We start from the raw sequence: 27,651 nt of genomic DNA, 5'->3' as shown, positions 1-27,651 counted from the left end.
ATGCCCCGCAGAAACATACCCTTGCTGATTGTTCTCGGAAGGACCTGAAGCATGGTCAGTGCTTTGTTTTTGGAAAGTTTAAACATTTTACATTGAACACCCCTGTCTCAGTCTTCATATAAAGGTGGCTTTTCTTTTTCTTCCTATTAATGTTTGGGAACATTGCAATGTGGTTAAGAGCTCTGTGTTGCCTGAAATTAGCTTTCTATTCTGTGAAGTGATTGATGCTTAGCAGAGTTTTTTGCCCACTCTTTCTTTACGTGTCCTCCCTTACCTTGGACCAGTGAACCAGTGAGAAGGAACATAAGAATATAGGTCTAGTATATCTGTTAAGTGACATTTTAGTGCTGCCATCTGATTGCTACTACAGACCTGTTATCTCTAGAAAATCCTAGGCATTTATCTCTTCAGCTAGACTTCAAGCTGTGAAACTAAATTGTAGTGGCATGTGCTGCTTCTGTTGGCCATGTCTGTGCTTCTAGGATAGTCAGCAGAGGCTGAAATCAGATATGAAATCAGCTTCCTTATAGTGTGTGGTGTCTGACTCTCCAAGTGTCTGGTCGGAGGATGGAGACTGTTTCTTACTACATGGATTGTGTGGAAAAGGGCACATTCTTTCAGGAAGAACATGCTTTGTGTCCCATATATATATATATATATATATATATATATATATATATATATATATATATATACATACTTAATTTTTTCTTTTTATGCTTTTGGGTCACACCCAGGGTGCTCAGGGGTTAATTCCTGGCTTTACACCAGAAATCTCTCCTGGCAGGCCAGGGGACCAAATGGGATGCCGGGATTCAAACCACAGTTTGGCTTTGTGCAAGGCAAATGCCCTACCGCTGTGCTAACTCTCTGGCCCAGTGTTCCACCTATGTTAATGATTTAAAATGTTGAAAAAAAAGGGATGGCTTATGCAGCTATTTTTGGTAGATGTTTTGTTTTGTTTTTGTTTTGCCTTTAAGCAGACCCAGGGCAGGGACTTATTCCTGACTCTGCACTCAGGAATCACTCTTGTGATGATCGAGGGACCATATTGTATACTGGGGATCAAACCCAGGTTAGCTGTGTGCAGGGTAAGCACCCCACCCATTGGACTATCTATTGCTCGGTCCCACTCTTTTAGAGTCCCAGTCTCTTTTACTTGACTTAACTTTACAAGTTAGTGTTCATTGGCCACTGTTGATTGTCCAGCAACCAAGTATCAGACCTTTGTTCGAATTCTAATTGCCAGTGTGTTCCCAAGAGTGGATTTAACAACTGACCATGCACATAACTGTCACAAGTAATTTACTTTGGAAAATAAAATAATATGAGTGGTGGTGGTACAGAGAGATAGAACAGTGGATAGGGCATTTGCCCTGCACACAGTTGACCTGGGTTTTATCCCCAGTATCACATACAGTTCTTCAAGCATAGCTGAGAGAGAGAGACTAATCCTTAAACATGGCTGAGTCTGGCCTCAAACTCTCACCCCCAACCCCTATCCAAAACATGGTATACAAGTCCTACCTTTTCTCTGTTTTCCTGATAAAAGTAAGTCTGAAAAATGCAGTCATTTTATAACAGTGTTGTCACTTTATAACAGGGGTCTCAAACTCAATTTACCTGGGGGCCGCAGGAGGCAAAGTCGGGGTGATCCTTGAGTGCAAAGTCAGTAGTAAGCCTTGAACTTTGGGAGGTGTGACCCAAACAACCAAAACAAAACAAAACAAAAAAAGATTCCTCTAGGGCAGGGCCACAAAATGCTGCACGGAGGGCTGCAAACAGTCCGCAGGCCGCGAGTTTGAGACCCCTGCTTTATAACAATATTGTATCTTGACATTATAGTGTAATAACATTTTATTAGGGGTGGAGAGATAGACCTTTAAAATGCAGGAGGCCAGGTTCATTGCCTGGTACCATATGCCCCTCTGAGCACTGTCAGGTGTGGCCCAAACTTTCCCCATCAAAAAAAAAGTTGCTATGTAATTGATACAATATTTGCTTCACACTTTTTAATTTTTTTTGCCTCCAGATTTGGGGGCTGTACTCACCTGTACTTGGTATACTTCTGACTCTGTGCTCAAGGATCACTACTGGCAGTGCTCTGGGTACCATAATCAGTGCTGATGTTCAAACCAGTATTGGCTTGTACACAAGGCAAAGTCTGTACTTTCTCTCCAGTCCTAAATTTTAGTTTATCTTTAAAGCATTTCAAGCAGAAATGAAGGTGGGGAAGAGGATTTAACGTTATCTCTCCTTTAACCTGGGCAGGAATGGGCAAACATAGCAGGAGTTATCCGGGAATAAAGTTGAACTGAAGAATTTCCAAATTATCAAGATAGAATGGGAGATTGGGATTCTGTCTGTGGTCATTTATTTCTACATTTCATCCTTCTTTGTGGTCTTTATTTGTGAAATATATGAAGTATTGTCATAGATGCCAAAGAGAATATTTGGATAAAGATATGCTCTTATCTTTAGCAAATAATATCTAATAGCAAAAAGTTTGACTATTGTCAAGCTGGTTGGTCCATTTGACTTGCCTTTTTTTCTCCCATTGCCTCTATCACCACTCCTTTTCTGCAGTTCCTACTGGTAATGATCCTGCTCCTTTTAGGCTGGTTTCCTTGCATTCTTACTTTCCAAATTTGAGTTAGTAACCAGCACTAAGGAAGAAAAACTATTTCTTAGTTGATAGAGCTCTCACTTTGCAGTTGAATCACACTTATATCCTGTATTTTTTTGAGTCTCTGCTGACTCAACTAAAAATCTGTTTGGTACTTCCAGCTCTTATATATTTGGAAGATTAGTGTGACTATCAGTCTTATCACTGGGATGTGAGTGGATTTCAATCCCTAGGGCTGGCTGGCACTGATCTGGAGAGATTCCTTCTCATCTACAGGCAGTGATGCTAGCCTCTAGTGTTTGAATCTCAGAGAAACTACCAACTCCCCCTCAACCCCCCCCCCCATTAACCCCTTGTACCAGAAAACTTAGCCATGCCTTGTGTCAGTTGTTCCAAAGTTGAGAAACTTGTTCTTATCCAGGTATGACTCTCAAGTAGTAGCTATAGGATGAGATGCAAATTATTGGGACGCTGAGGCATAGTACAGTTTTTTTTTTCTTTATAGTAAATAAAGGGTTTATTGTTTTTGGGTTTTTGTTTGTTTTTTGGGCCACACCCTTTTTGTTTGTTTTTTTTTGTTGTTTGTTTTTTTGGGCCACACCTGTTTGATGCTCAGGGGTTACTCCTGGCTAAGCGCTCAGAAATTGCTCCTGGCTTGGGAGGACCATATAGGACATCGGGGATCAAACCACCCTCCTTCCTTGGCTAGCGCTTGCAAGGCAGACACCTTACCTCTATTGCCACTTCCCGGGTTCCAAGGTTTTTTTGTTAGTAAAATATATAATCTCTTAAAATGAAACATCTTCAGGCTAAAGAAACAAAATTACATATAGGTTTACATATGTAACAAAATTATGTTAGAGGGTTAGTTTTTCCAGTCCTAAGACAATTACATTGTAAAAAGAGCTTACTTTTCACACCTTGCTTTCTCATTGTTATCTTCCACTCCAGCCTTCTGAGGATGTGACTTTTAAGATATATTCCTCTGAGTAGGCCATTCTGCCCCTCCCCAAGGGGGAACTCCAGATGAGGGGTGGTAATGGCCTTATGTACAATTGTACACCGTTTCTGTTTGTTTCAAGAGGGTAGAGACTGCCTGGGGAGGCTGAATAATTTTTTTTCTAGAGAAGCCCAGATAAGTTTGAATACCTCTGCCCTAGGGCAGTCTGCTGACTCCACTTGGCTTTGAAATTTTACCTGTCACAACTTAATATCATGACCAATACAACTGCATATGTTGATGACTAAAGGAGTTGAAAATCTTTATCTTTGGGCAACAATAAAAATTTTCCTCTAAGTGTTTGGATGTTAGAAAGTATTCTTCTAGTAAACTAGTTCATTAAAGCAAAGGCACATTATCTGTGTGCTGGATAGAAAAAAATTTTTTTTTGTTTTTGTTTTTGGATCATACCCAGCGGCACACAGGGGTTACTCCTGGCTCTATGCTCAGAAATCGCTCCTGGCAGGCTTGGGGGACCCTATGGGATGCTGGGATTCGAACCATTGTCCTTCTGCCTGCAAGGCAAATGCCCTACCTCCATGCTATCTCACAGGCCCCGAAAATTTTTTTTTATCTGTCACATCCTTTCTGTTGTCATACTCCTTTCATTTCCTAAGAGTACTGTGTTGTCACATATCATTTCCTGAGCAAATTAGTTACAAAGTCTACTAATAAGCAAATCTTGGCTATTTTTGTTTCTTTTTTTTGTTTTGCTTTTGGGCCACACGGTGACGCTCAGGGGTTACTACTGGCTATGTGCTCAGAAATCGCTTCTGGCTTGGGGGACCATATGGAATACTGGGGATTGAACCTTGGTCAGTCCTAGGTTAGCATGTGCAAGGCAGACACCATACCGCTTGCACTACCGCTCCGGCCCTCATTTTTATTTCTTGGTACAGTAATCTTTGTTGCTGTTGTTTCATTTGAAGGCCCCACCTAACAGTGCTTGTGGCTTACTCTTGGCGGATTCAGGGAACCAGGGCATCATATGGTATGTCATATGGATATAGCCCAGGTTGACTGCATGCAAGACAGGCACCCTACCTGCTGTACTATAGCTCTGGCCCCCTTAGTACGGTAATCTTTTTTTTGTTGTTTTTTTTTGGGCCACACCTGTTTGATGCTCAGGGGTTACTCCTGGCTATGCGCTCAGAAATCGCCCCTGGCTTGGGGGGACCATATGGGACGCTGGGGGATCGAACCGCGTTCCATCCTACACTAGCGCTTGCAAGGCAGACACCTTACCTCTAGCGCCACCTTTCCGGCCCCAAGGTACAGTAATCTTATTAAAGACAACAGTCCTGTGTTTGCTTGGCTGGGTGAGGAAAGATGTAGGTGTCCAAGAATTGAGGGTGATATTTTGTTCTTCATATTTCCTTGGAAGATGTGCTTTATTTAGAGATGATCATCTGAAAGTATTTGGGCCTAAGAAATAGTAAACTTTGAAAGTCCAATACAATAAAAGTGGTGGCAGTATGGTTACAACAGGTATAGCCAGAGACTCTTAGCAGTCAGAGCCAAGTGAACTGCTCATGCTTGTTTCTTTGGATTTACTCTAATTTGAGTTGATTAAATGGAAAGTTATACTTTTTTACTTTTTCACAGTTTAGTGATGGTGGTTGATGACATTTTTCTTTTTGTGATTTATTTTTTTAGTTGTGTTATTGCAGCCATTCATTTTAGCACTTCAAAAATTACTTTCATTAGGGGGGCTGGAGTGGTAGCACAGTGATAGGGTGCTTGCCTTGCATGAGGCTGACCCAGGATGGACCTCGCTTTGATCCCTGGTGTCTCTTATGGTTTCCTAAACCAGGAGTGATTTCTGAGCGCAGAGCCAGGATTAACCCTTGAGCATCACCGGGTGTGGCCCAAAAAACAACAGAAAAAAAGAATTTACTTTCATTCCTCTGAGCATGTTCAAGGCATTGTATTAGATGCTCTAGGGGTGGATGTAGTTGTGAACCACACATGCTCCCAGGGCGCTAAATTATCTATAGGGGCAGGATGGCTGTGCATGATTCTTTTTTTTATTTTATTTTTTATTTTTTGGCCCGCTACCTCCCCTTGTGTGCATGAGTTTTTAACTATCAGACCATTTAATTCAAAAAGGCTTTAAGAGGGGGTTCTTGGCACTACACAGTCCCCCAAGCACTGCTAGGAGTATCACCGACCACACTGCTTGAAATGACCCAAAACTCCACTACTCCCTAATAAATATCTCTCAGTAGGATTTTATTTTTGTTAGGAAAGTCCAAGAGGGGGGACCAGAGCGATAGCTCAGCAGCATGGCGTTTACCTTACATGTGGCTGATTCAGGACAGACCTTGGTTTGATCCCTGGTGTCCTATATGGTCCCCCAAGCCAGGAGCGATTTCTGAGTGCATAGCCAGGAGTAACCTCTGAGCGTCACCAGGTGTGGCCCAAAAACCAAAACAAACAAACAAACAAAAAAAACCAGACAAACAAAAAAACCAAACAAAAGACCAAGAGGCCAGTAAGACATACCAAGTTAAGAAATAAGAACCGTACTTAAGAAATGAGAGCCAGGGGCCGGGCGGTGGCGCTGGAGGTAAGGTGACTGCCTTGCCTGCGCTAGCCTAGGACGGACCGCGGTTCGATCCCCCCGGCGTCCCATATGGTCCCCCAAGAAGCCAGGAGCAACTTCTGAGCGCATAGCCAGGAGTAACCCCTGAGCGTCACAGGGTGTGGCCCAAAAAACCAAAAAAAAAAAAAAAAAAAAAGAAATGAGAGCCTTACTTCAGAGTACATCAAGTAGGTCTGTGTTGTTAAAAATGACTGTGGTGTCAGATACTGAAGTGACAGATGCAACTGACTTCAAAGAACAGATTGCAGCAGTGTTCTTTGACTGTTATGTACTTAAAACTAAGCAGTGAAAAACTTGTGCTGTTCTTCAGGAGAACAGCATATACTGTGGATTCACATTTTGACAAAGTGCTTTGGCATCTTAAGAAGAGTCATTGCACTAGATTAGCTTTTTTTTTTTTTAATAAAAGTGAGGACCTGTGCTCGTTATTGAGGTAGAAATAGATAAGCAGAGATGGATGATAGGTAAAAGACCATTTAGAGGCAGATCGGCCATATTTCAAGTGATCATGAGATACATTTTTTCACAACATCTCTCAGTCCTAGTGGTGTTTTTTGTTTTTCCTTTTTTTCCCCCTCCCATGGTATGTAAAATATTGGTGCATCGGAAAAATCGGTAGCCTCTTTGTTTTGACATGATACCAGAATTTGGTGACACATTAGATGATGATAAGTAAAAGGATGAGTCAGAGACAGCTGAGTTTTCTAGCTTAGCAGTGAAGGAGGTGGCACTATTGGCCTAGAGGAGTGTGGTGGGAGGAAAGTGTGTAGAAGAGCTAGGTTTAGTTTTGCATATGTTAGGGTTGAGGACAGCTCTAACATCCTTCTATTGAATCGGCTGTGCCTGATAAATAAAGCATTGTTACTTTGGGGACATGTTTCTAAAGATTGTTATATGGAAGTATCTTCTTAAAACATTTCATAAGGGCTTGAACTTTAGGGTCTTAATGGAGAAGAGTGTGCTCATGCTAAACTATCACTTTCAGAGACTAAAACTGCTGCCCACCCTAGATTAAGTGACTTCCCAAGGTGAACCGCTTACCAAATGGCAGAGCTGGAATTGGCCTTGAGTTTGTCTTTTATACTCTAAAAGAACTGTGCCATTTACTGAGATTCAGGTGCGGAGAACCTCACTGGGAATGTTCCATGTAGGAACATTAACACCATATGAAACAGGAGAATGTGAGGAAGCAGAACTTTTCTTTGGTCAGGTAAGCTGGCCCAGCAGCTGAGACTTCTTTTTTGGGGGGGGTTGGGGGGCACACCGTTTGATGCTCAGGGGTTACTCCTGGCTAAGTGCTCAGAAATTGTCCCTGGCTTGGGGGGACCATATGGGACGCTGGGGGATCGAACCGAGGTCCTTCCTTGGCTTGCACTTGCTAGGCCGACACCTTACCTCTAGCACCACCTCACCGGCCCTGTGAGACTTCTTCAGTAATACCATCCTAACCTCCCTCTGGTCCTCTGACCCTCCTCCATCACAACTTTGCCACCATTACTTCTCTTTCCTCATCATTGACTACCACTTTGAATTGTCATTATTTCGCACTTGTATATTAGTTTTACTTATTAGCCATCATCAGATTTTAAATCTGTTCCTTTTCTCTCTCCTCTTGGCAAAACCCCAGCCTCTGGGGAAACTCGGCTACTTATCTGCTTCCTGCTAGAACCCGAGCAGCTAAATATTGGTAAGAAATATGCACAACTATGTTAATTGGCCTTATTTTCCAGTCAAAACCACAGACCTCAAATAGGAACTAACTCAACAGGGGTTGACAGCCCTGCTCCCTGTCACTAGTAAATTTACTTTCTCACTTTACAAAACAGCTGCTTTACTCCCCTGTCTCTCAAATCAATAATCCTCCCCTGCTTCTCTCTTTCTGCTGGTAACCTCACTGTTTGACATCAGAATATAAGCAATTACAGTCATTGAGATGTGAGTTTCCTCATTTTGGCACTAATGGATAGATCTTCCAATTCCTTTGTATTGGTTCTCACACCCTTAATTCACTCCCCACCTCCTTTTTTTGATAACATGGAAGACAGAACCTCCCTCTGAGAAAAGCCTTATTTACCCATTTATGCTTTCTCTCTCATTCCCCTCTTGACTTTTAGGAGCTTTGCTGTGGAATCACAGTATCCCCACCCTTTCTTTCATCATGAATTTCCTCTTTCCCCCTTAACCATTCTTTTCCAGGCCCCATCTCTGGGGGAGGGGAGTTGTTTGGGGACCATACCAGTGATGTCCAGGGGTACTCCTGCTCTGTGCCCAGGAATTTCTCCTGGTGGTACTCTGGAGTCCACACGTGGTGTTGGCGATCAAACCTGGATCTGCCATGTAAAATACAAGCACCTTACTTGCTATATAATACTATTGCTCTGGCCCAGGCCCTCTCATTTTTAAAGCCTTTTCTTTAAAGAAAACATGGAAGAATTGTCTGTCTTCTTACCTACTTTTTCACTTTTCTTTGTCTCAATGACTGCTGTCATGTCTGGTCTCCAATTGCTCTATTTATGCGGGGGACCACCCCCCCTAGTGGGATTATGGGATTGATCCCTCTCCACCTCACTCAGTATACGCCGCCTGCTTTGTTACTCATTGGTTGGAATCAACTTTGAATGTAGCACCTTGGATTGGTGTTGGGACAGGATGATTACACCTTAAAGTGTGCAGAGTCCCTTGGATTAAACTCAGAGGTAGAGGAAATCGGCCTTTACATTTTTTCTAATCTCCTGGGTGCTGGCTACTTTTCTAGGAGCTAAGGGTAATGTGGGGTACTCCTCAAAATTCCTTTGTTTCTACATGTATATGAGATTTATTTTTTAGACCACCATCTGATTCCAGACCCGCGTCTGGACTCTCTTCAGTGTTCTGGTGTTGGAACCTGAGGATTTAATTCAATAACCCCTGCCTAGTGAAATTTTTCTCTCTTTTTTTTTTTTTTGTTTTTGGGCCACACCTGGTGATGCTCAGGGTTTACTCCTGGCTCTGCGCTCAGGTATTGTTTCTGGCTCAGGGGACCATTCTACTCCTTGTGCAATCTAGTCTTTTTCATTTTACTTAATGATAGGTTCAACCCCTAAGTTCAGAATTTATTCACATTGGGGACATATTGTATTATTTGTAGGAACAATGATGCAAAATCTTGTTTGTCTTTCAGTATGTTTCAAGAGAGGGGAGTTAACTAGTGGAAGGGCCTTTTAATTTCCTTTAATAATCTGCATTGCTTTGTGTCTTTCTTCCATATTTAGTTTGTAACGTAAAGAAGTTCAGGAACTACTCCAAAAGTTCAAGGAAGTACCTACTGCTTCTTAGCCAAGTTTATGTTCTGAAGTCTGTATTTCAGGGAGTATTGCATGAATGTGGTAGGTGTGTCTGGGTGTGTCTGTTTGGGGCAGGATATAGGATACAACTGTAGATATGGCAATATGTTCCTGATATTTAGATATTCCTTTTTTTTTTTTTTGTTCTTCGTAAAACAGTTCATGACTTAAACATGAAATTAAAACGTGTGTATATGTACCTAGATGTGTGTGTGTGGTCTAGACTTCTAAATCCCATGAATTTAGGGTAAAAATAGAACTGGAAAGAACATTCAGGTTTGTCTGCATTTTGAGAGATTTGATAAGGACTTCCTCTCAGGTAAACATTCACTTGTTATTGGTAGGAGCACTTTGAAAGAAGAATTTGAGATGATTTTTATAGCCCTAATTAATTAATGTCCATCCTGTGAGATCATATGAACTGAACAAATGACAGTTGATTTCTCTGGGTGGAAGTATAAGCCATGGTAAATTATTTTTCCTGTTTATTTTTCTTATGTGAATGTTCACAGCCAAATGAGCATCTAAGTAGTCAGCTAGACAGACCTAGAAGCATTTAGCAATGAGATTTAAATCATCGCCTATCTTCATGGCCCATCATACATTTATGACTTCTTTGAGGAGAAGAGAGCTCTTTCAAATTAATGCCTACTCAGAAGGTGTCAATAAGGCAAAAACATGTAACATCACTGGGAAGAAACAGTTCACAGTTTCTCTCTGGTGTTTCTCCCTCTGATCTTCCTGCTGCTCTGTTTATCCTTCATCTTGGCCTGTGTACAGCTCTGCCCTGACACTGTTATTACTAGAACAGGAAAATACTGTGTTTTCAATTCTTAGCAAAAGTATCAGTGAAAGCCTAAGTGATTCAAGTGTTCTTTTTTTTTTTTTTAATTGTTAAATTTGTGCTATTTGAAGAAGAATGATCATTATTCCCTCTGGCAAGTTCCCTGTAATTGAATGCTAAACACTGTCATAATAGCAATTAATTCCTTCAGCCAACCTTTGTTAAGTCAGTACCTCCCATTGGACTGTCTTCTAGGCATTGGGGATTAAGAAGGAATAAGAAGCGCTGGGGAGTTGGAAGGGGTGGCACTTAACACCTTGCATATTTGAAGCCCTGAGTTTGATCCCTATCATTTGATGCCTTATCCAGAGGCCTAGCACCAAACTCTCAGGCCTACACCAGGAAGCCAAGTATTATGATAAGTTGCCCCCCCTGACTTGAGCAGTGCTGGGGAACCACATCCCCCCCCAAAAAAAATATTTAAAATCATTCACATTCTAGTTATGCTTTAATGTGTTTTTAAGAATAGGGGAAGCTGAAAATATGTTATCTAGCATATGAACACTAAACTTTAAAATGGGCTTGTCAAGGTGGCGGGCTAGAGGAGCAGGAGGGAACTTGACATTGGTAGAAGGAAGTTGATATTGGTGGTAGTAACAACTCAACTTGTGACTATTCAATTAAAAAACTTTTTTTAGAAAACGAATAAGGGGCTGGAGAAATAGCATGGAGGTAAGGCATTTGCCTTGCATGCAGAAGGAGGGTGGTTCGAATTCCGGCATCCCATATGGTCCCCGAACCTGCCAGCAGTGACTTCTGAGCGTAGAGCCACGAAAAACCCCTGAGTGCTGCCAGGTGTGACCCAAAAAAACAAAAAACAAAACAAAAAAACAAAAAGAAAGAAAACAAATAAGGAGCAAGAGATATAAAACAGCAGGTCAGGAGTTTGCATCTATTGAATTTGTTTGCCTTTTATATTATCAACCATTTAAATGTAGTATTTGTGCTTTTTAAGGATGTTTTAACTTCTATAACTCTGGTTTGGGGGTAATTTTTAGTAAAATATCAGTGCTTAGTTGTGGTTGTCGATTAATATAGTGAAGTAAATTGAGAAAAGGATTCAAACAGTAGATGAGAGATTGGACTAAAAGATCTTAAAAGGGCAGAGAAATTGGAGAGGGTTGGGCACTCTATTTACTCAAAGCTGACCCAGGATCAATTCTTGACACCACACCCCATGTGATTTCCGTCATCCTACCAGGAATGCTCCCTCGGCTCAGAATCAGGAGTAAGCAGTGAACATTGCTGGGTGTGGCACAAAAACAAAACAAAAACAAAACAAACAAAAACCCTAATTTTTAATTCTAAAATAGAATGGTTGGGCCATAGAGATAGAAAAGCAGTAGGGCCTTGTACACAGTTGACCCAAGATGGATAGTGGTTCAAATCCCGGCATCCCATATGGTCACCTATGCCTGCCAGGAGCAATTTCTGAGCGCAGCGCCAGGAATAACCCTTGAGCACTACTTGGTGTGATCCCAAAAAAACAAAAACAACAACAACAAAAAGAAAACAAAATAAAAATAGAACGGCTGAAAGAAAATTGACCTAGCTTCAGTGGAATAAAAGGATTCTTTTCCCCATTGTATGGTTTGAAGTAATAAAATCATTTTTTAAAAGTGTCTGTCTCGGGCCCAGAGAGATAGCACAGCGGCATTTACCTTGCAAGCAGCCAATCCAGGACCAAAGGTGGTTGGTTCGAATCCCGGTGTCCCATATGGTCCCCCATGCCTGCCAGGAGCTATTTCTAAGCAGACGGCCAGGAGTAACCCCTGAGCACCGCTGGGTGTGGCCCAAAAACTAAAAAAAAAAAAAAAAAAAGTGTCTGTCTCTCCTCTTACACTAGCAGTCCAGGGGGCGAAAAGGGGAGATATGGGATGCATGCTGGTAACAATGGTGGAGGGAGGTCAACATTGGTGGGGGAATAGCCCTAATTCATTGTCACTATGTACCTTAAATATTACTGTGAAAGACTTGTAATTCACTTTGATCACAATAAAGGTTATTTAAAAAAATTGAATATAATTAAAGTCTTAAGATATAGAGGTGGTTGATCTTCTAAGAAGGAGCTAGGAGGGAATAGCCCTAATTCATTGTCACTATGTACCTTAAATATTACTGTGAAAGACTTGTAATTCACTTTGATCACAATAAAGGTTATTTAAAAAAATTGAATATAATTAAAGTCTTAAGATATAGAGGTGGTTGATCTTCTAAGAAGGAGCTAGGAGTATTATGTTAAAAAGAAAAAAGCATCTGTCTCTGACCAGATAGCTTAGCTCTGTTACGTACAAGTACAATGAAGTCAGCAGTAACAACATTTTCCTGCCTTAGCTATTCCCTCTTTTCTGTACACTAGAAAAGGAATTTGTTAGCTTTAAATTAAATTATGTTGGGAATCTAGTTATAACTGTAGCTTTGTACTAAAAGTAATGGTTTTCTTTTTAAGGTACGTCAGCCTGTCATATGCATCAACAACCATGTGTTTTGTTCGGTTTGCATCGATTTGTGGTTGAAAAATAATAGCCAGTGTCCAGCTTGCAGAGTTCCCATCACTCCTGAAAATCCTTGCAAAGAGATTATCGGTAAGGGCCTATTTCATATACACAGAAACAAATTTGAAACAATTTCAAAATAATGTACAGGAAAAGTGTAATAGAGAAATTTCAGTGATTTTGCTATTGTAGTGGATGGACTTACTAGTTTGTATAATTGTAGATGAGGCAACTAGTCATCACAGGCAATATGAGAGATATTAAGAAGGCTTCAAGTCTTGGGGAAATTATATTCTGGTAGAGGTTGTGCATATGGACTAATATATTACTGGTGTAAAGCAACAGGTGCTTATGGCCAAAAATGGGCCCAGAGAGTTTGATCAGGGAAGATTAGCTGGTAGCTTGAACATGGCCTTTAAAATGAAGATTAAGGACATTCCTAGGTAATGATTAGAGCAGGGAAGGTTGGCAGTGATAGTTCTTGAAGAGGGGATAGAGAGTTTGAGTTTAGAACTAGAAAAACACAAAGCATGGCTTTGGAGATGATTAGTAGTTGAATTTGAGTTATTTAAATAAGGCTATGAGGGGCTAGAGCGGTAGCACAGCAGTAGGTCATTTGCCCTGCATGTGGCTGACCCAGGACTGACCAAGGTTTGATCCCCCAGCATCACATATGGTCCCCTGAGCCAGGAGCGATTTCTAAGCACAGATCCAGCATCACCTGGTGTAGCCCAAAACAAAACAAACAAACAAAAAAAACCCAACTAAAATAAGGCTGTGAATATTTTCACTAACTATAGTGTAAACCACAGTGTCAAAAAGAAAAGAGGGCGGGAGAGAGAGAGGGGAGAGAGAAAGAAGCAATTCATCTGCCCTAGAGCATGGCAGGGGCATGAGGGGTGGGAGGGAAACGGGAGACATCAGTGACCCGAAGGGTGTACTTTGTATGACTGAAACCCAGGCACCATTTTGTAACCATGGTGCTTATATAAAGCAATGGAAAATAAAGATAATTATATTAAAAAATAAGACTGTGAGGTCAATTGAGACTTTAGAGACTCTTGAGTGACAGCTCTTTGGAGACTTACTCTGTGGGTAAGAAGGGTTGGCAGGTGATATGTAGGCCAAACAGCAAGGAAGAAAGATTAAGTATATGAGTTGGTTAGATGAGAGGTTTCAGTTCAGGTGAGGGAGAATTGTGCATCTGGATGAAAGGCTTAAAAAGAACAGTAAGTGTTATATCCATGTGGGTAAGAGAAGGAAAAATACTTGAATTAGAGAATCCTGAAAAACTAAGACATGGGTCAGAGTGGTGGCGCAAGCTGTAAGGCGTTTGCCTTGCAGGAGGCTAACCTAAGACAACCATGGTTTGATCCCCCCTGTGTCACATATGATCCCCCAAGCCAGCCAGGAGCGATTTCTGAGCACATAGACAGGAGTAACTTCTGAGCTTCACCAGGTGTGGCCCAAAAAGAAAAAAAAAAAAAAAAAAAAAAAAAAAAAGAAGAAGAAAGAAAGAAAAGAAAAAGTAACAAAACAAAACTAAGGCATTTGCTAAGCTTTTCTAGTGCCTTATTTTTGTTCTACTCATATAAGTTATAGTAAAACTTCAAATTATCTTTGGTTTTGCTTTGGGAAAAACCTCAAAGAGATCACCTATATTTATTATGTGTAGAAAACACCTCTCAGAAAACTTTAGAAGTCATTGCAATGAAATCATTTTAGGAAAAATGGGCTCACATAAAATTTCTGCAGTAGAAATGGAAAGGTCAAAAGAGGAACTGAGAGATGAGGAATCATCAGGTTATTTCTTGGGTCCCTGGGTGGAGAGTGATTGAATATGTCCTTTCTGTGCAGCATGCTACAGTCTTAATCTCTCTGCCCCTCGTTTCTTACCTGCCCTGAACTTCAACCAAGGGTCTTTTCTTACAGAATGTGAACTTTGATGATTAAAACGTTTCTTTTCCCTCAATGTCTCTTTGCATCCCTTTCCTTATTTATATTTAAGTGAATTTCTTAAAATAATTCCCTTATTCTTGTATCTGGGTAGAACATCTTTGAATAAACAACATGAAATGCCTTTACATGATACTAATATCAAATGACAGCTTAAATGAAAAGCTCTTAGGAAGAATTTGTATCGAGGTATTCGATAATGAGTCATTATAAAATACAGTTAAGGCTGTGACTCACAATAGATTGCAAATAGGGTTTTAGAATGAGTGAAAAGAGAAATTACTGGGTATCTTGAATGAGTGAGTACCTAGGTTATAAAATTATATCCCTATATTTTATTAATTACTATTCATAATAAATAGATTATTTGATAATTACATGCTATAGATAATTGTATTATAATTTTAAGATTAATATAAATAAAACTATTCATCTTTATCCTTATTTACTATTTGTTTAGTACTCAGAATTTGAGTTTATTTTAAGATACATATATGTAAATAGACCTAAGACATTTTCTCCAGATATTTTGTGTGGTATTAGTTAATTTTCTCCCCAATCAGGATTGAGATAGAGAAAACACCTGGATTGGATAGATGCTAAATGCCATGCGTAGAAGGGGAAAAAGTAGAAGTTAAGCTGCAGGAATATAGTGAATATGAGGTAAAGGGTTTATTTTCATTTTCATTCATTTCCTATATTAAATGAAAAGTGTATTTCTTTTTCCATAGGAGGAACAAGTGAAAGTGAACCTATGTTAAGCCATACAGTCAGGAAGCATCTTCGGAAAACTAGACTTGAGTTGCTTCACAAAGAATATGAGGTAAAAAAAAAATGATTAAAAGATTAAACGATGGTAGTATTTAACTCAAGGTAAAACCAAACGCAGTTCTTGGACTTAGTATAATCATCCAATGGAATATCATTTTAAATGCCAATTAAAAAATACCTTATTTGATGAATTTCTTTCCACTGTTTCCTGTTGCAAGTAGAGGAATGGAATAGATAAAAGTATTTCTTCCTCTTTTTTTTTTTTTCTTAAATTTAAAATTTGTTTTCAACCATTAAAAGAGTTTGTATTTGCTCCCTCAAGATGTGTGATAAAGGATACCACTCTTTTCTAATAATTATTTTATTTAAGCACCGTGGTTACAAAATTATTCATGATTAAGTTTCAGTCATACAATGTACACCACCCTTTACCAGTGCACATTTTCTGCCACCTATGTCCCCATTTTTCCTCTAACTCTTCCACTCTCTCCTCTGCTTGTCTCTTGGCTGGCATTTTGCTTCTCTTTCTTTCCCTCTCTCTTTTTCTCTTTCTCTTCTGTTTTTTCCCTTTTTGACACTGTGGTTTGCACTATTGTTAATGAAGGAGTACGTATCATAACACTATCATTTTATCTTCTTTTAGTACCCTTGTTTTGTCCAGAGCGATCAGTTCCAACTTTCATTGTCAGTGGTATCTTCTATACCCTAACTGCATTACCCCAGTATTTGTGGCAAGCTTCCTACCATGGGCTGGTCCTTTTGGCTCTTATTTCTATTGTTTCTGGATATTATAACCATACTATCTTTTTTTAAAGGATGCCACTCTGGTGAAACTGAGTCTGGCACCAGACTCTGTGAGAGCTCTAATAAACAGTGATCATAACTATTGCACTTTTCATTTCTTTCTATAAATATGTTAATAACTAATTATATGCTGATCATTTCTGGTGACATAATTATGCCTTTGTCTACTACTTACATGGAAGTTTTAGTATGAAATACCTATTTTCCAAGACATTTTTGCATGTAATATATTTAAAAGTCTTTATATGCATATAGTCAGAAAAACTGTGCTGATCAGTTTGGTGTCCTCAAAGAGTTACGTTCTGGTTGTGTAGGTGGAATGAGAGTATCTGAAATTACTGTTGCAGCAAGTTCCCAGTATACAGTGGAGTAGTAACTACAGTTAATAACCTAAGCGTACTCATCTTGTTTATCCAATGTTTTAGTCTTTGAGCCCTCTCACATTTTTCTTACCTGTCTACCCTGGTAACTAACTCTAATTAGTTTTGTTTCTTTTCAAGTTTTTTTTTTTTTTGGGTCACACCCCGAGGTGCTCAGGGGTTACTCCTGACTGTCTGCTCAGAAATAGCTCCTGGCAGGCACGGGGGACCATATGGGACACTGGGATTCGAACCATCCACCTTTGGTCCTGGATCGGCTGCTTGCAAGGCAAACGCCGCTGTACTATCTCTCCGGGCCCTCTTTTCAACTTTTAATATTATATATGAGTGAGGGATTTTGCACTGTTTTTCTTTCTTTGAAGGTATTTTTTATGGTGATGGAGTTTTCAAAAATTAATTTTATTTAAATGGAATTATTTTGAATAGTAGACATTAAGCCCAAGTATCATTTTATATTGCCTAAATTTTAATTTACTTTTAAAATAAATTATAGAATATTTTTACAAAATATTTTACCAAGTAAATTCTTTGGTGGTTTTTAGGTCATATCCACCTGTGCTCAGGAGTTATTCCAGGCTCTGAACTCAGAAATCAGTTCTGGCAGGCGCGAGGTCCAGGGTTGGCTGCTTGCAAGGCAAACGTCCTACCATTATGATATTGCTCCAGCCCCACAAATATACCTTTAAAAATTTATTTAAATGCCATGATTGGCATATGTTCATTACATGTTCATGATACACTTGTTTCAGGCAGTCAGTGTTCCAACACCAGTCCTACCACCATTGTGATCTTCCCTCCACTATTGCCTCCAGTTTCCCATCCATCCACCATGAAGCTTGCAGGCATAAAGTAATTTATTTTATATTGCTTGTTACAACAAAATGGCAAGTGGAATTATCAAAAAATATTTTAGAATAAAAAGAAAGTTTGTAAAAAAAATTGTTATATTTGGGGGCTGGAGTGATAACACAGTGGGAAGAGCATTTGCTTTGAACATGGCCAACCTGGGTTTGATCTTGGGCATCCCATATGGTCCCCAGAGCCTACTAGGAGTAATTTCTAGCACAGAGCCATTAGTAATCCTTGTGCAGCACCGGGTGTGACACAAACACACACACAAATTATTATATTTTACAATGAAGTTATTAAAGTCATTGAGGATTTACTGAGCTATAAATTTACTAAAGGATTTACTGTTTCCAGTTGAACCTTCTCTGTTACTGTTTTTGCTTATTGAGCTAAGTTGGTTTCTATGCTACTTTTCCATCTAGTTTGCTATGCTCTTACTGGCTATCAGTATTGTGGAATTTGGAGGTGTTTCGTCTTCATCGATGAAGCCACACACTACAGGAGTTCCGGGATCTGTAGAACTGGGATGATTCTTAGTTCTCCCATGGCCTGTGGAGGCCTAGTGTTTTCAGCCTGAAAACTGATGTTCCTAGGAGTTTCATCATCTTGGTGTTTCTTCAGAGATTAGTTGTGAAGCAAGTGAAATGGGACCGTTTATATGGTGGTGGCTATGAGGTGTGAGTGTGACTGCTAGAGCTTCAGCAGGGTGAGGGCTCAGCCTCCCCCCCACCCCCAAGAGAGCCCAGAATTTTCAGACTGATACCCCTGAGTTTTATTTGTTCATATATTGGTTTTCCTGTTTGTTTATATGTCTTGAACTTTTTCTTACATACTTAATGATGTTTATCATTAGGTACTAACAGATTAATCCTTTAGACAGTTATAGACATACTAAGTTATTTGGAGTTTTTTCCAACAACACAATTTCTAAACATCTTAGTTTAAGACAAAATAGCTATTACTGATGAATAGTTTCACAGAAAAAAATTTTAACCCAAATTATTGTGATATAGTTTTTAATGATTAGCAGTTACAGATGGGGAAAATATATGGAATTATTATTGTGATAATTGGAGAATTAGAATAGACTGGTTAAAATTTAATACATATATTTTTGCAATATAGGAAGTGAGAAAAAATGTGATTTTACTTACTCAAAGAATAAAATAAAACTTCAAGTAAAACTGTGCTTGATCACCTTTATCAGCATTCATATATTTTTTAATATCAGCACTTTGTGTGTGTGTGGGGGGGGGGGTTGGGTCACACCTGGCAGTGCTCAGGGGTTATTCCTGGCTCCAGGCTCAGAAATTGCTCCTGGCAGGCACAGGGGACTATATGGGACGCCAGGATTCGAACCGATGACCTCCTGCATGAGAGGCAAACGCCTTACCTCCATGCTATCTCTCCGGCCCCAGCACTTATTTTTAATTTCTCTTAAAGCAATGAAACATACCTCTGTTTTTATTCCCAAATTAAAATCTACTTGTTGGATTCATGCAATTCTTCTTGCTTTCTGTTTAAGATCTTAAGTACAATTGAAGATTGACATTTTTATTTTCAACCACAAATTATCATTGAATGTAAATGAAAATAGTTGAAGTGCTAATTTCCATTAGTCAAAATACATTTTGAGAATTTCATCTTTACATAATTTTCTGACTGCTAAACTATTCTGATGTGTAAGGAATCTTTGTAACTACAGAATCTCCAGTATAAAATTTGACCTAATTTTATCATATATATTTAAGTATCTGTGTCAACATAATAGTTTCATAATGCTTTTTTTAGGATGAAATAGATTGTCTTCAGAAAGAAGTAGAAGAACTTAAGAGTAAAAATCTCAGCTTGGAGGAACAGATCAAGACAATTCTAGATCCTTTAACCTTAATGCAAGGCAACCAAAATGAAGATAAAAGTCCAGTTGCAGATAATCCAAATAAAATTGATCCAGAAACTGTAGCAGAATGGAAGAAAAAGCTTAGAACAGCTAATGAAATCTATGAAAAGGTGAAAGATGACGTGGATAAGTTAAAGGAGGTAAGTTGTGGTTGTTTTCGAGGTTGTATTAAATGAAATTTTCTATAATATTTTCAGTACTTTCAAAAGCTAGTCCGAGATATTATCTTGAATCATCATTAGATGATTTGTAAGGGGAAGATAAAAATCCCTGGATGAGCATTTACAAGCAATAGTAAAACTTTGTCTCTTTAAATGGCACTAACTGCCAAGAAATATCAGGTGGTTCCATTTATGACGATAATTGGAGACTGTAGTGCTTCTCTTAGTTTCATCTTCTGCTAGAAGTGACATCATTTCAAAGGATGTATTTCTCTTTCCCCTGTTTGTGGTTTGCTTTAACTTTTTTGAAAGCTTATGTTAGTGACTACTAGGCCTGCATAAAAGCAAATACATGGCCATTTCTTTTCCTATCATATAAAAGGTTGGAAAATTTCCTGAGGCTATCATTTTATTTGTTTATTTTATTTTATTTTATGTTATTTTTTTGTAGTGCATGGGAATGGAATCTAGAGACTTGCAAGGCATATGGTCTGGCTGAGCCACATGCCTGGCTTTGGATTTTCATTTGAAAGATTGTTAATGCTTATTGAATGACTAATTTTTAGAGAGTTATGAGTAGCCACTTTATCTGCTCTATGTAAAAGAATATTATGGCTTATGAGTTGCATATGATGAAGGGGATGTTGGGCCATTCCAGCAACATCTTGGCTCTGCACTAAGGAATCAATCCTTGCAGTACTCAAAAGACCATCTGGGATGTCAGGGATCAAACCCAGGTTAGCTGTGTACAAGGCAAGCACCTTGCTGTACTATGTCTCTGGCCCAGTTGCATCTTTTTTTTGTGGGGGGGATTGAGGATTTTACTCATCTCAAGTAGTGCTCAGGGCTTCTACGGCCAATTGTATTGGTAATCTGTCAGCTGAGTTGACCATTCAGAGCTTGGCCAAGTGACTACTTAGGTCGTGTGGTGCCGAGGATGTCCAAGGCAAACCCAGTGATGCCCAAGAGTTATTGGGGCCACACTTAGTATAGCTGGTGGTGCGGGCTGGGAAAAATTGGACAGGACATACGTTCACAGGATCAAACTCTAGATCTTTTGCTTGCTTGAGCTGACTTTGAACTCTTTGCTGGACCAGTGGATTCAGTTTTTCAATTCTAACCTATGAAGAATCAGTGAAAAAGGCAATTATCATGGACTTTTTTGTACTTTATAGTAGATGAAGTTGATGCCATGTACTAGAATTAGAATCAAATGTTATAGAATAAGTTTCAAACTTGGTACACATACAGAAGGGTGATTAGCAACTGTTTCTGTAATATTTTGTTAGCCAGAGGGACCAGCTTTTCTGGTAGACTTTAGGTTTATCCATAGTTGAGTTCTGTGGTGCTGAATATTTGTGTCCAAATCCAAACTCTATATTCTCTTTCAAATCTGCTGAATCAATGAGCTTCATATATTTTAAAGAGGTACCACCACAGACTCTGACCCTGAGACCTACAGTCCAGTTAAGCAGCAGAAAAATTCTACAGCTTAGTATAATAAAGCCTTGTTATGTGCCAGTATGTAAAATAAATGTAATTTGGCCTTAGAAATAAAGAGATGAAACAAAGAGATAGTACAGCAGGTAGGGTGCTTGCCTTGCATGTGGCTGATCCAGATTCAATGCTGGGTACCCTATACAGTCCCCCAAACCCCACTAGGAATAATTCCTGAGGGCACAGCCAAGAGTAACCTTTGAGCATTACTGGATGTGACCTAAAAACTGAAGGGGGAAAAAAAATCCAAGAACAGAGGATGGGGAGGGGCAGCGTGAGCTACAGGAATAATTGCAGTGAGTTTGTTTTGTGTTTAGGTGAAGTGTGAAGTTTCTTTGGGTGTTTATTCAATTTATTTTTTTTGGTTTTTGGGTCACACCTGGTGGTGCTCAGGGGTTACTCCTGGCTTTGTGCTCAGAAATTGTTCCTGGCTTTGGGAATAATATGGGATGCCAGGGGATTGAACAGCAGTCCTGTCCTAGGTTAGCGCGTGCTAGGCAAATGTCCTAGCTGTGCTATCTCTCCAGCCCCTCTTTGGGTGTTTATTAATGTCCACTTTAGAATGTTGTATGTCTGAGGAAAGAGGACATGAAAAGGGGAGACAACTGGAAAGTTGCAGCATTTATCAATCTCTCGTGCTCTCTCTCATCTTGAGCCATCAGTCAAGTTCTTTAAGGTCTCCTTTATATTAAGCTTGATTAAATTTTTATAATAAATATATACTAGGAATGAGACTGAGAAAATTATCTGGCTCATAAATGTGCTGTAGCAGGCATGTGTCAGAATACAAGGTTTATTTGCTCTTTCAGTGATCACATGTTAAATTCAATACTCAAACTACCTTAAGATCTGAGAATTATTTGGGATTATTAAAAAAGCCTGTTTTAGATGCCTACTGATTTTAGCTACTATTAGACGTGAACTCGGACATAGGTGAATTTAAAAACATGGATTAAGGACACAAAGCTTGAATATTAACTATAAAATAGCATACTATATGTCAAATATAGGAATATACATGATTCAGAATAAAGGATTATGTAAAATGAGTAAAACAGACTTTCCTGATCTTGCTATGATTAGGTAAGTTTTGAACATTCTGAAACTCATCATTACCTAGTCAGTGTTGCAGATGCAATGTTAATTGGGGGAAATTGCCATTACTCTTGAGGGTAACAAATGCCAAACTGCTCTTTGTAACCTTTACCCACTTCTGAACTTGAAAATTTCCGATGCTACAGGACTGGGGAGAGACCTTGAAACATAGCCTTATAGAGGGGAGGGGGGAAAGAAATCAAATGAGTTTCTAATTTAAGCTTATCATCATCAAAAAGCATTCACTAAGTGCCTCTTCTTGCCATGCACTGCTTGAGAGCTTAATTCATTGTCTGCGTATATGAGGAAGTAAATGACTTGCCTTATATCTTCAGCAAGGGCAGTAATGGTGTTTATCAGTCACTTAAAGAATTAACCCTCTACATCCTGGTTGATTTGCAGCCACAAAGATAAGCAGCTGCTTAGAGCCCAGAAGAAACCCGGATGAGACAAAGAGTTAGGCTTTGTGCCTAAAAGCACATCCTCTTATCTTCTCATCCTCTCCGAGCTTTTGTAGATGGCCAACTCTTAGCAGAAGTTCTGGAAATTAGTCATAAACACTAGGTAGATTCTTGAGATCTGCTTTTGAACTCTTGGCTAAATCTTTGTGCTGACACTAGTTTTGTGACCCATTCATTGTTAATGGTTTTGTCAAAGCAATTTTCTTCTGCATTAGTAATAGTGTTTCCTAATGTAGGGCATCTTTCTTATTTCATTTTATTGTTTTAATTTAAATATATGCAGTAACTAGGGAATTTATAGAAAATAGCTTTTTTTAAAATACTAACACTTGGGTCTGGAACCATAGTGCAGTGGGTAGAGCTTGCACATGGCCGACTCAGGTTCAATCCCTGGCATCCCATATGGTCTTCTGGGCGCACCAGGAGTGATTCCTGAGTGCAGAGCCAAGAATAATTCCTGAGCACCAATAGGTGTTGCCCCCCAAACAAACAAACCAAAAAATAATGAAATGCTAAAACTTTGGCAACACTACTTTTCAGGCTATTCCTAACCAATATGAAGCTTCTAGATCAAAGGTTTCCAAACTTATTTGGTTTGCTATCCTTTTTCTCAAGAATAAAAAAACAGGAGCAGGAGAGATAGCATGGAGGTAACGCGTTTGCCTTGCATGCAGAAGGTTGGTGGTTCAAATCCTGGCATCCCATATGGTCCCCCGAGTCTGCATGAGCAATTTCTGAGTGTAGAGCCAGGAGTAACCCCTGAGCACTACCAGAAGTGGCCCAAAAATAAAATAAAAATAAAATAAAATACTGACCCAATTTTGAGAGTTTCAGTTGTAAACTATTACATGATTATTACATTTTATTTTATTTTGAAGAAAGCAATTAAGTGATTTAATCACATTTATTAACATTAAAAACTTTTAAAATAATGACTCTAAATACATCTCAGGGTTAAGAATTGATTTTCAGTATTAGTTTAGCAATAATTGCATATAATGGCATGATGTTATAATGCTTAGAGTAACTTCAGTTATGTGAAAAAGGAAAAGAGACGAGGGTAGTAATATTTGCCTTTAGTATGGTTCCTTAATGACCTGAGCTCACTAACATAGCTTCTTTTATTTCCCTGGATAGGAGATTTGTACTGTGCTCAGGGAATGTGGATTTAAAAGCTGGTGTGGTCACAGTTCTACATGCCATTCCCAGGATTTGCTCTACGTTTTTAAAAGCCACGTCGTCATTCCAAAATCATAGATAACTTGCATCATCATTTTTATGAGGCACTTTTGTCTTTGCTTGAGCTTAATTATCTTTAACTCTTTTTTTAAGGCAAATAAAAAATTGAAATTGGAAAATGGTGGCCTGGTGAGGGAGAATTTACGACTGAAGGCTGAAGTTGATAACAGATCACCCCAGAAGTATGTATTTTGCTCACAGAGCAGTGTTTCAGATTATGTTAATTTTTTTTTTTTTTAGGAATAACTGCTGTTATAGTATGTATTTTTTAAATTTTGATTCTTTTCATTGAAGCTTATAGATTATAATAGACTGCCTTATCTTGAAAAGTTAATTATGTGTTTATTGGTAGTATTCTAATATCAGTTAGAAAAACTAATTTTGGAAAAAAAGGACTTTTATTCTTGAATGAATTGGATTTAAACTTGAAAGTTTTCACACTTCATTCTTATCTGATTCACAAGAAAAATGGTGACCTAAGGACATATAGTCTATGACCAGTGAGCCTGTCTTACACTTCACTTTAACTATTTAATTGTATGAACAAGGAGTAGGTAGATAAAATGTCTTTTTACTATTCATCTGAAACAGTCCTTATAGTTAACATTTATATAGTGTTTCTCTTTATCAGATACAACATGATGTGAAATAGAACCATTCCGTTAGTATTTTTTTTTTTGTGTGTGGTTTTTGGGTCACACCCGGCAGTGCTCAGGGGTTATTCCTGGCTCCAGGCTCAGAAATTGCTCCTGGCAGGCACGGGGGACCTTATGGGACACCGGGATTTGAACCGATGACCTCCTGCATGAAAGGCAAACACCTTACCTCCATGCTATCCCTCCGGCCCCCATTCCCTTAGTATTATTCTCTGTTTACATTTGTAGAAATGGAGGCCTGAGGTTAATCTCAGCTATATTACTAGTAAGTGTTGGAAATAGGATTTGAATCCAAGTGGTCCGTGTCCATACTCTGTTCAACACACTGAAGACTGAAGATATTATTACCCCCATTTATTATGCTGAAAAGCCAAGAGTAGAATATAAGGCACTCTTTGTTGAAATTCAGACTGATTTGAACTGAACATTAACTGAATGTAGTCTTCCTTATGGTGTGTTAGTTTTCTGTCTATTGGAAAAGGTAAGATATTGCTAATATTGGTCCACTTTTCCATTTGTTTTTACAATATAAGGTAGTTGAACATTAATATTTGAAAATAGGGGCTAGAGCGGTGGCGCTAGAGGTAAGGCATCTTGCCTTGCAAGCGCTAGCCTAGGACGGATCGCATCCCATACGGTCCCCCCAAGCCAAGAGCGATTTCTGAGCTCAGAGCCAGGAGTAACTCCTGTGCATCAATGGGTGTGGTCCAAAAACAAACAAACAAAAATTTTTAAATAGAGAAAAAGCAAGAGATGGCACTTAAGATACTTCTTTTTCTAGGAAAAAGAGAAAAAGGTAATATGTACCCACTCCCCTCTGAGGTATATCAGAACCCCGGTGCAGTCTTACCACCCAACCATTAGACTCCATTTCTTTCTCTTGGTGAAAAAACAAACAAAAACAAACAAACAAACAAACAACAAAAAAAAACAAGGCAAGCATAAGCAAAGAGTAGAAATTTATCCTTCCCAAAATAGCTCTTTGCTTCTTCACATGTGAGGAGAAGATAATGTTGCCTTCAGAAAAATCAAGTGGTAAAAGTAAACCATAATTACACAGAGCCGAGAGAACTAGCAAATAAAGAAGTATAGCATCTACTTTTAAAATAGTTTCTTCCTTTGTGCTTTCCAACCTCATTTTCCTTTTACTTTGGATAATGTTCTACTTTGATCAATTAGCGAAATCAGCTAAGGAAGTGTTGCTGTTTGGATCTCTGCTCTCCTCACTTATTGGCAGCTCGCCTTGCCGGTCATAGTAATGCTTGTCCATTAGCACTTTCCCACAGCATGCTGAATGGAACGAAAGCTATTTTGTTTGTAGCTTTTATTTGTTGAAAAGGTGCCCACCAGGTTTCAGATATAATGCCAATCGCCAGGATGTGTGTTTTTAAATATCTAAGACTCGTGTTGGATAAATAAGTGGAGCATCTCACCTCAAAGAACTTGGTCACTTGAAACCCTACCAGCCAGACCCCACATCTGAATTACAAATAACTTTAGGATTTTCCATTTTTAACTTTCATTCCATCCCTTCAGGGGAAAGGAACAGTTTCACTTAAAAAGTGATTTCCACTGACCCCTATTCCAGATCAATTTGCAATGCATTGAGGTATTAAATGCATTGCATTTGATTTATAGTCTTGTTTACTCTGCATCACCAAACCCTAGTGGAATTCAGAGAGAAGCTGACCACAGCTGAAAATACTCTGATCCGACTCACCTTAGGCAAGCTCCTATTTGTATTGAAAAGGAAAAAAAGGGGCGGTGAGGTGGCGCTAGAGATAAGGTGTCTGCCTTGCAAGCGCTAGCCAAGGATCAGGACCGCAGTTCGATCCCCGGCATCCCATATGGTTCCCCCAAGCCAGGGGCAATTTCTGAGTGCTTAGCCAGGAGTAACCCCTGAGCATCAAATGGGTATGGCCCGAAAAACCAAAATAAAGGAAAAAAAGAAAATTTCAAGAATTTAAGTTAATGCAAGCACATAAAAACTATTCATTCCTCTTTTTTGTTTGTTTGTTTGTTTGTTTGTTTTTTGGGGCCACACTCAGCAGCACTCAGGGGTTACTCCTGGCTCTGCACTCAGAAATCGCTCCTGGCAGGCCCAGGAAAAGATATGGGATGCCAGGAATCGAACCCAGTTTCATCCTGGGTTGGCTGCATGCAAGACAAATCAAATGCCCTACCTCTGTGCTATCTCTCAAGCCCCCCATTTTTTTTTTTTTGTTTTTGTTTTTTGGGTCATACCCGGCAGCACTCGGGTTACTCCTGGCTCTATGCTCAGAAGTCACCCCTGGCAGGCACGGGGGACCATATGGGATGCTGAGATTCGAACCACCATCCTCTGCATGAAAGGCAAACGCCTTACTTCCATGCTATCTCTCCTCCCCCCCCACCCATTTTATTTTCATTTTTAGGAAGTATCTTGATGAATCATTCTTATATTTTCTACTTAAGTGTCAAAAATGCATGCTTTTATTTTGGTTTTGGTTTTTGGCCACACTCCTGGTTTTGCACGCAGAAATCGCTCCTGGCTTGGGGTACTGTATGGGATGCCGGAGGATCTAACGGCAGTCTATCCTAGGCTAGCACTGGCAAGGGAGACACCTTATCCCTTGCACCACTGCTCTGGCTCCAGCATGCTATTTTTTTTACACGTGATATTAGGTATTAATGCAACTTCCAAGGTTCGCAGACATGTCCTACAAATCAGACATTTAAGAGCCCTTTAACATTTAGGCACTAGAGAAGAAATTTTTTGGAAGGTCTGTCTGATTGGGTTACCATAAGAAAATATTATAAACAGTGTGTCTTGTGTGTCAGATACCTTTGTACTTAATTCTCAAGGATAGAAGTCCTGGACAATAGGTGTGGCACTTTCCAATACTTTCTAGAGCTCCCATTTTGGTTGCAGGCAGCCAGAATTCCCATGTTTGCTAATATATTAGCGAGAACTCTGTTCTCTTCCTCATCTTATCAGGAAACCATTCCT

The 27,651-nt window shown here is 39.3% G+C and overlaps 1 protein-coding gene across 1 annotated transcript in view; it reads left to right on the top strand.

Moving 5' to 3' along the window:
• The window catches only part of OBI1 (ORC ubiquitin ligase 1), a 46,205-nt gene that overhangs the window by 2,649 nt on the left and 15,905 nt on the right, over positions 1–27,651 (top strand). Inside the window, exons 2-5 of the mRNA XM_049778727.1 lie at positions 12,848–12,983; positions 15,581–15,672; positions 19,445–19,693; positions 24,100–24,188. Coding sequence (XP_049634684.1) covers positions 12,848–12,983; positions 15,581–15,672; positions 19,445–19,693; positions 24,100–24,188 — 566 coding nt within the window. The remainder of the gene's footprint in view (positions 1–12,847; positions 12,984–15,580; positions 15,673–19,444; positions 19,694–24,099; positions 24,189–27,651) is intronic.

This window comes from Suncus etruscus, chromosome 8 (assembly GCF_024139225.1).
Source record: "Suncus etruscus isolate mSunEtr1 chromosome 8, mSunEtr1.pri.cur, whole genome shotgun sequence".
NCBI lineage: Eukaryota > Metazoa > Chordata > Mammalia > Eulipotyphla > Soricidae > Suncus > Suncus etruscus.
The sequence above is the reverse complement of the archived record's forward strand: the minus strand, read 5'-3'. Positions and strand labels throughout refer to the sequence as shown.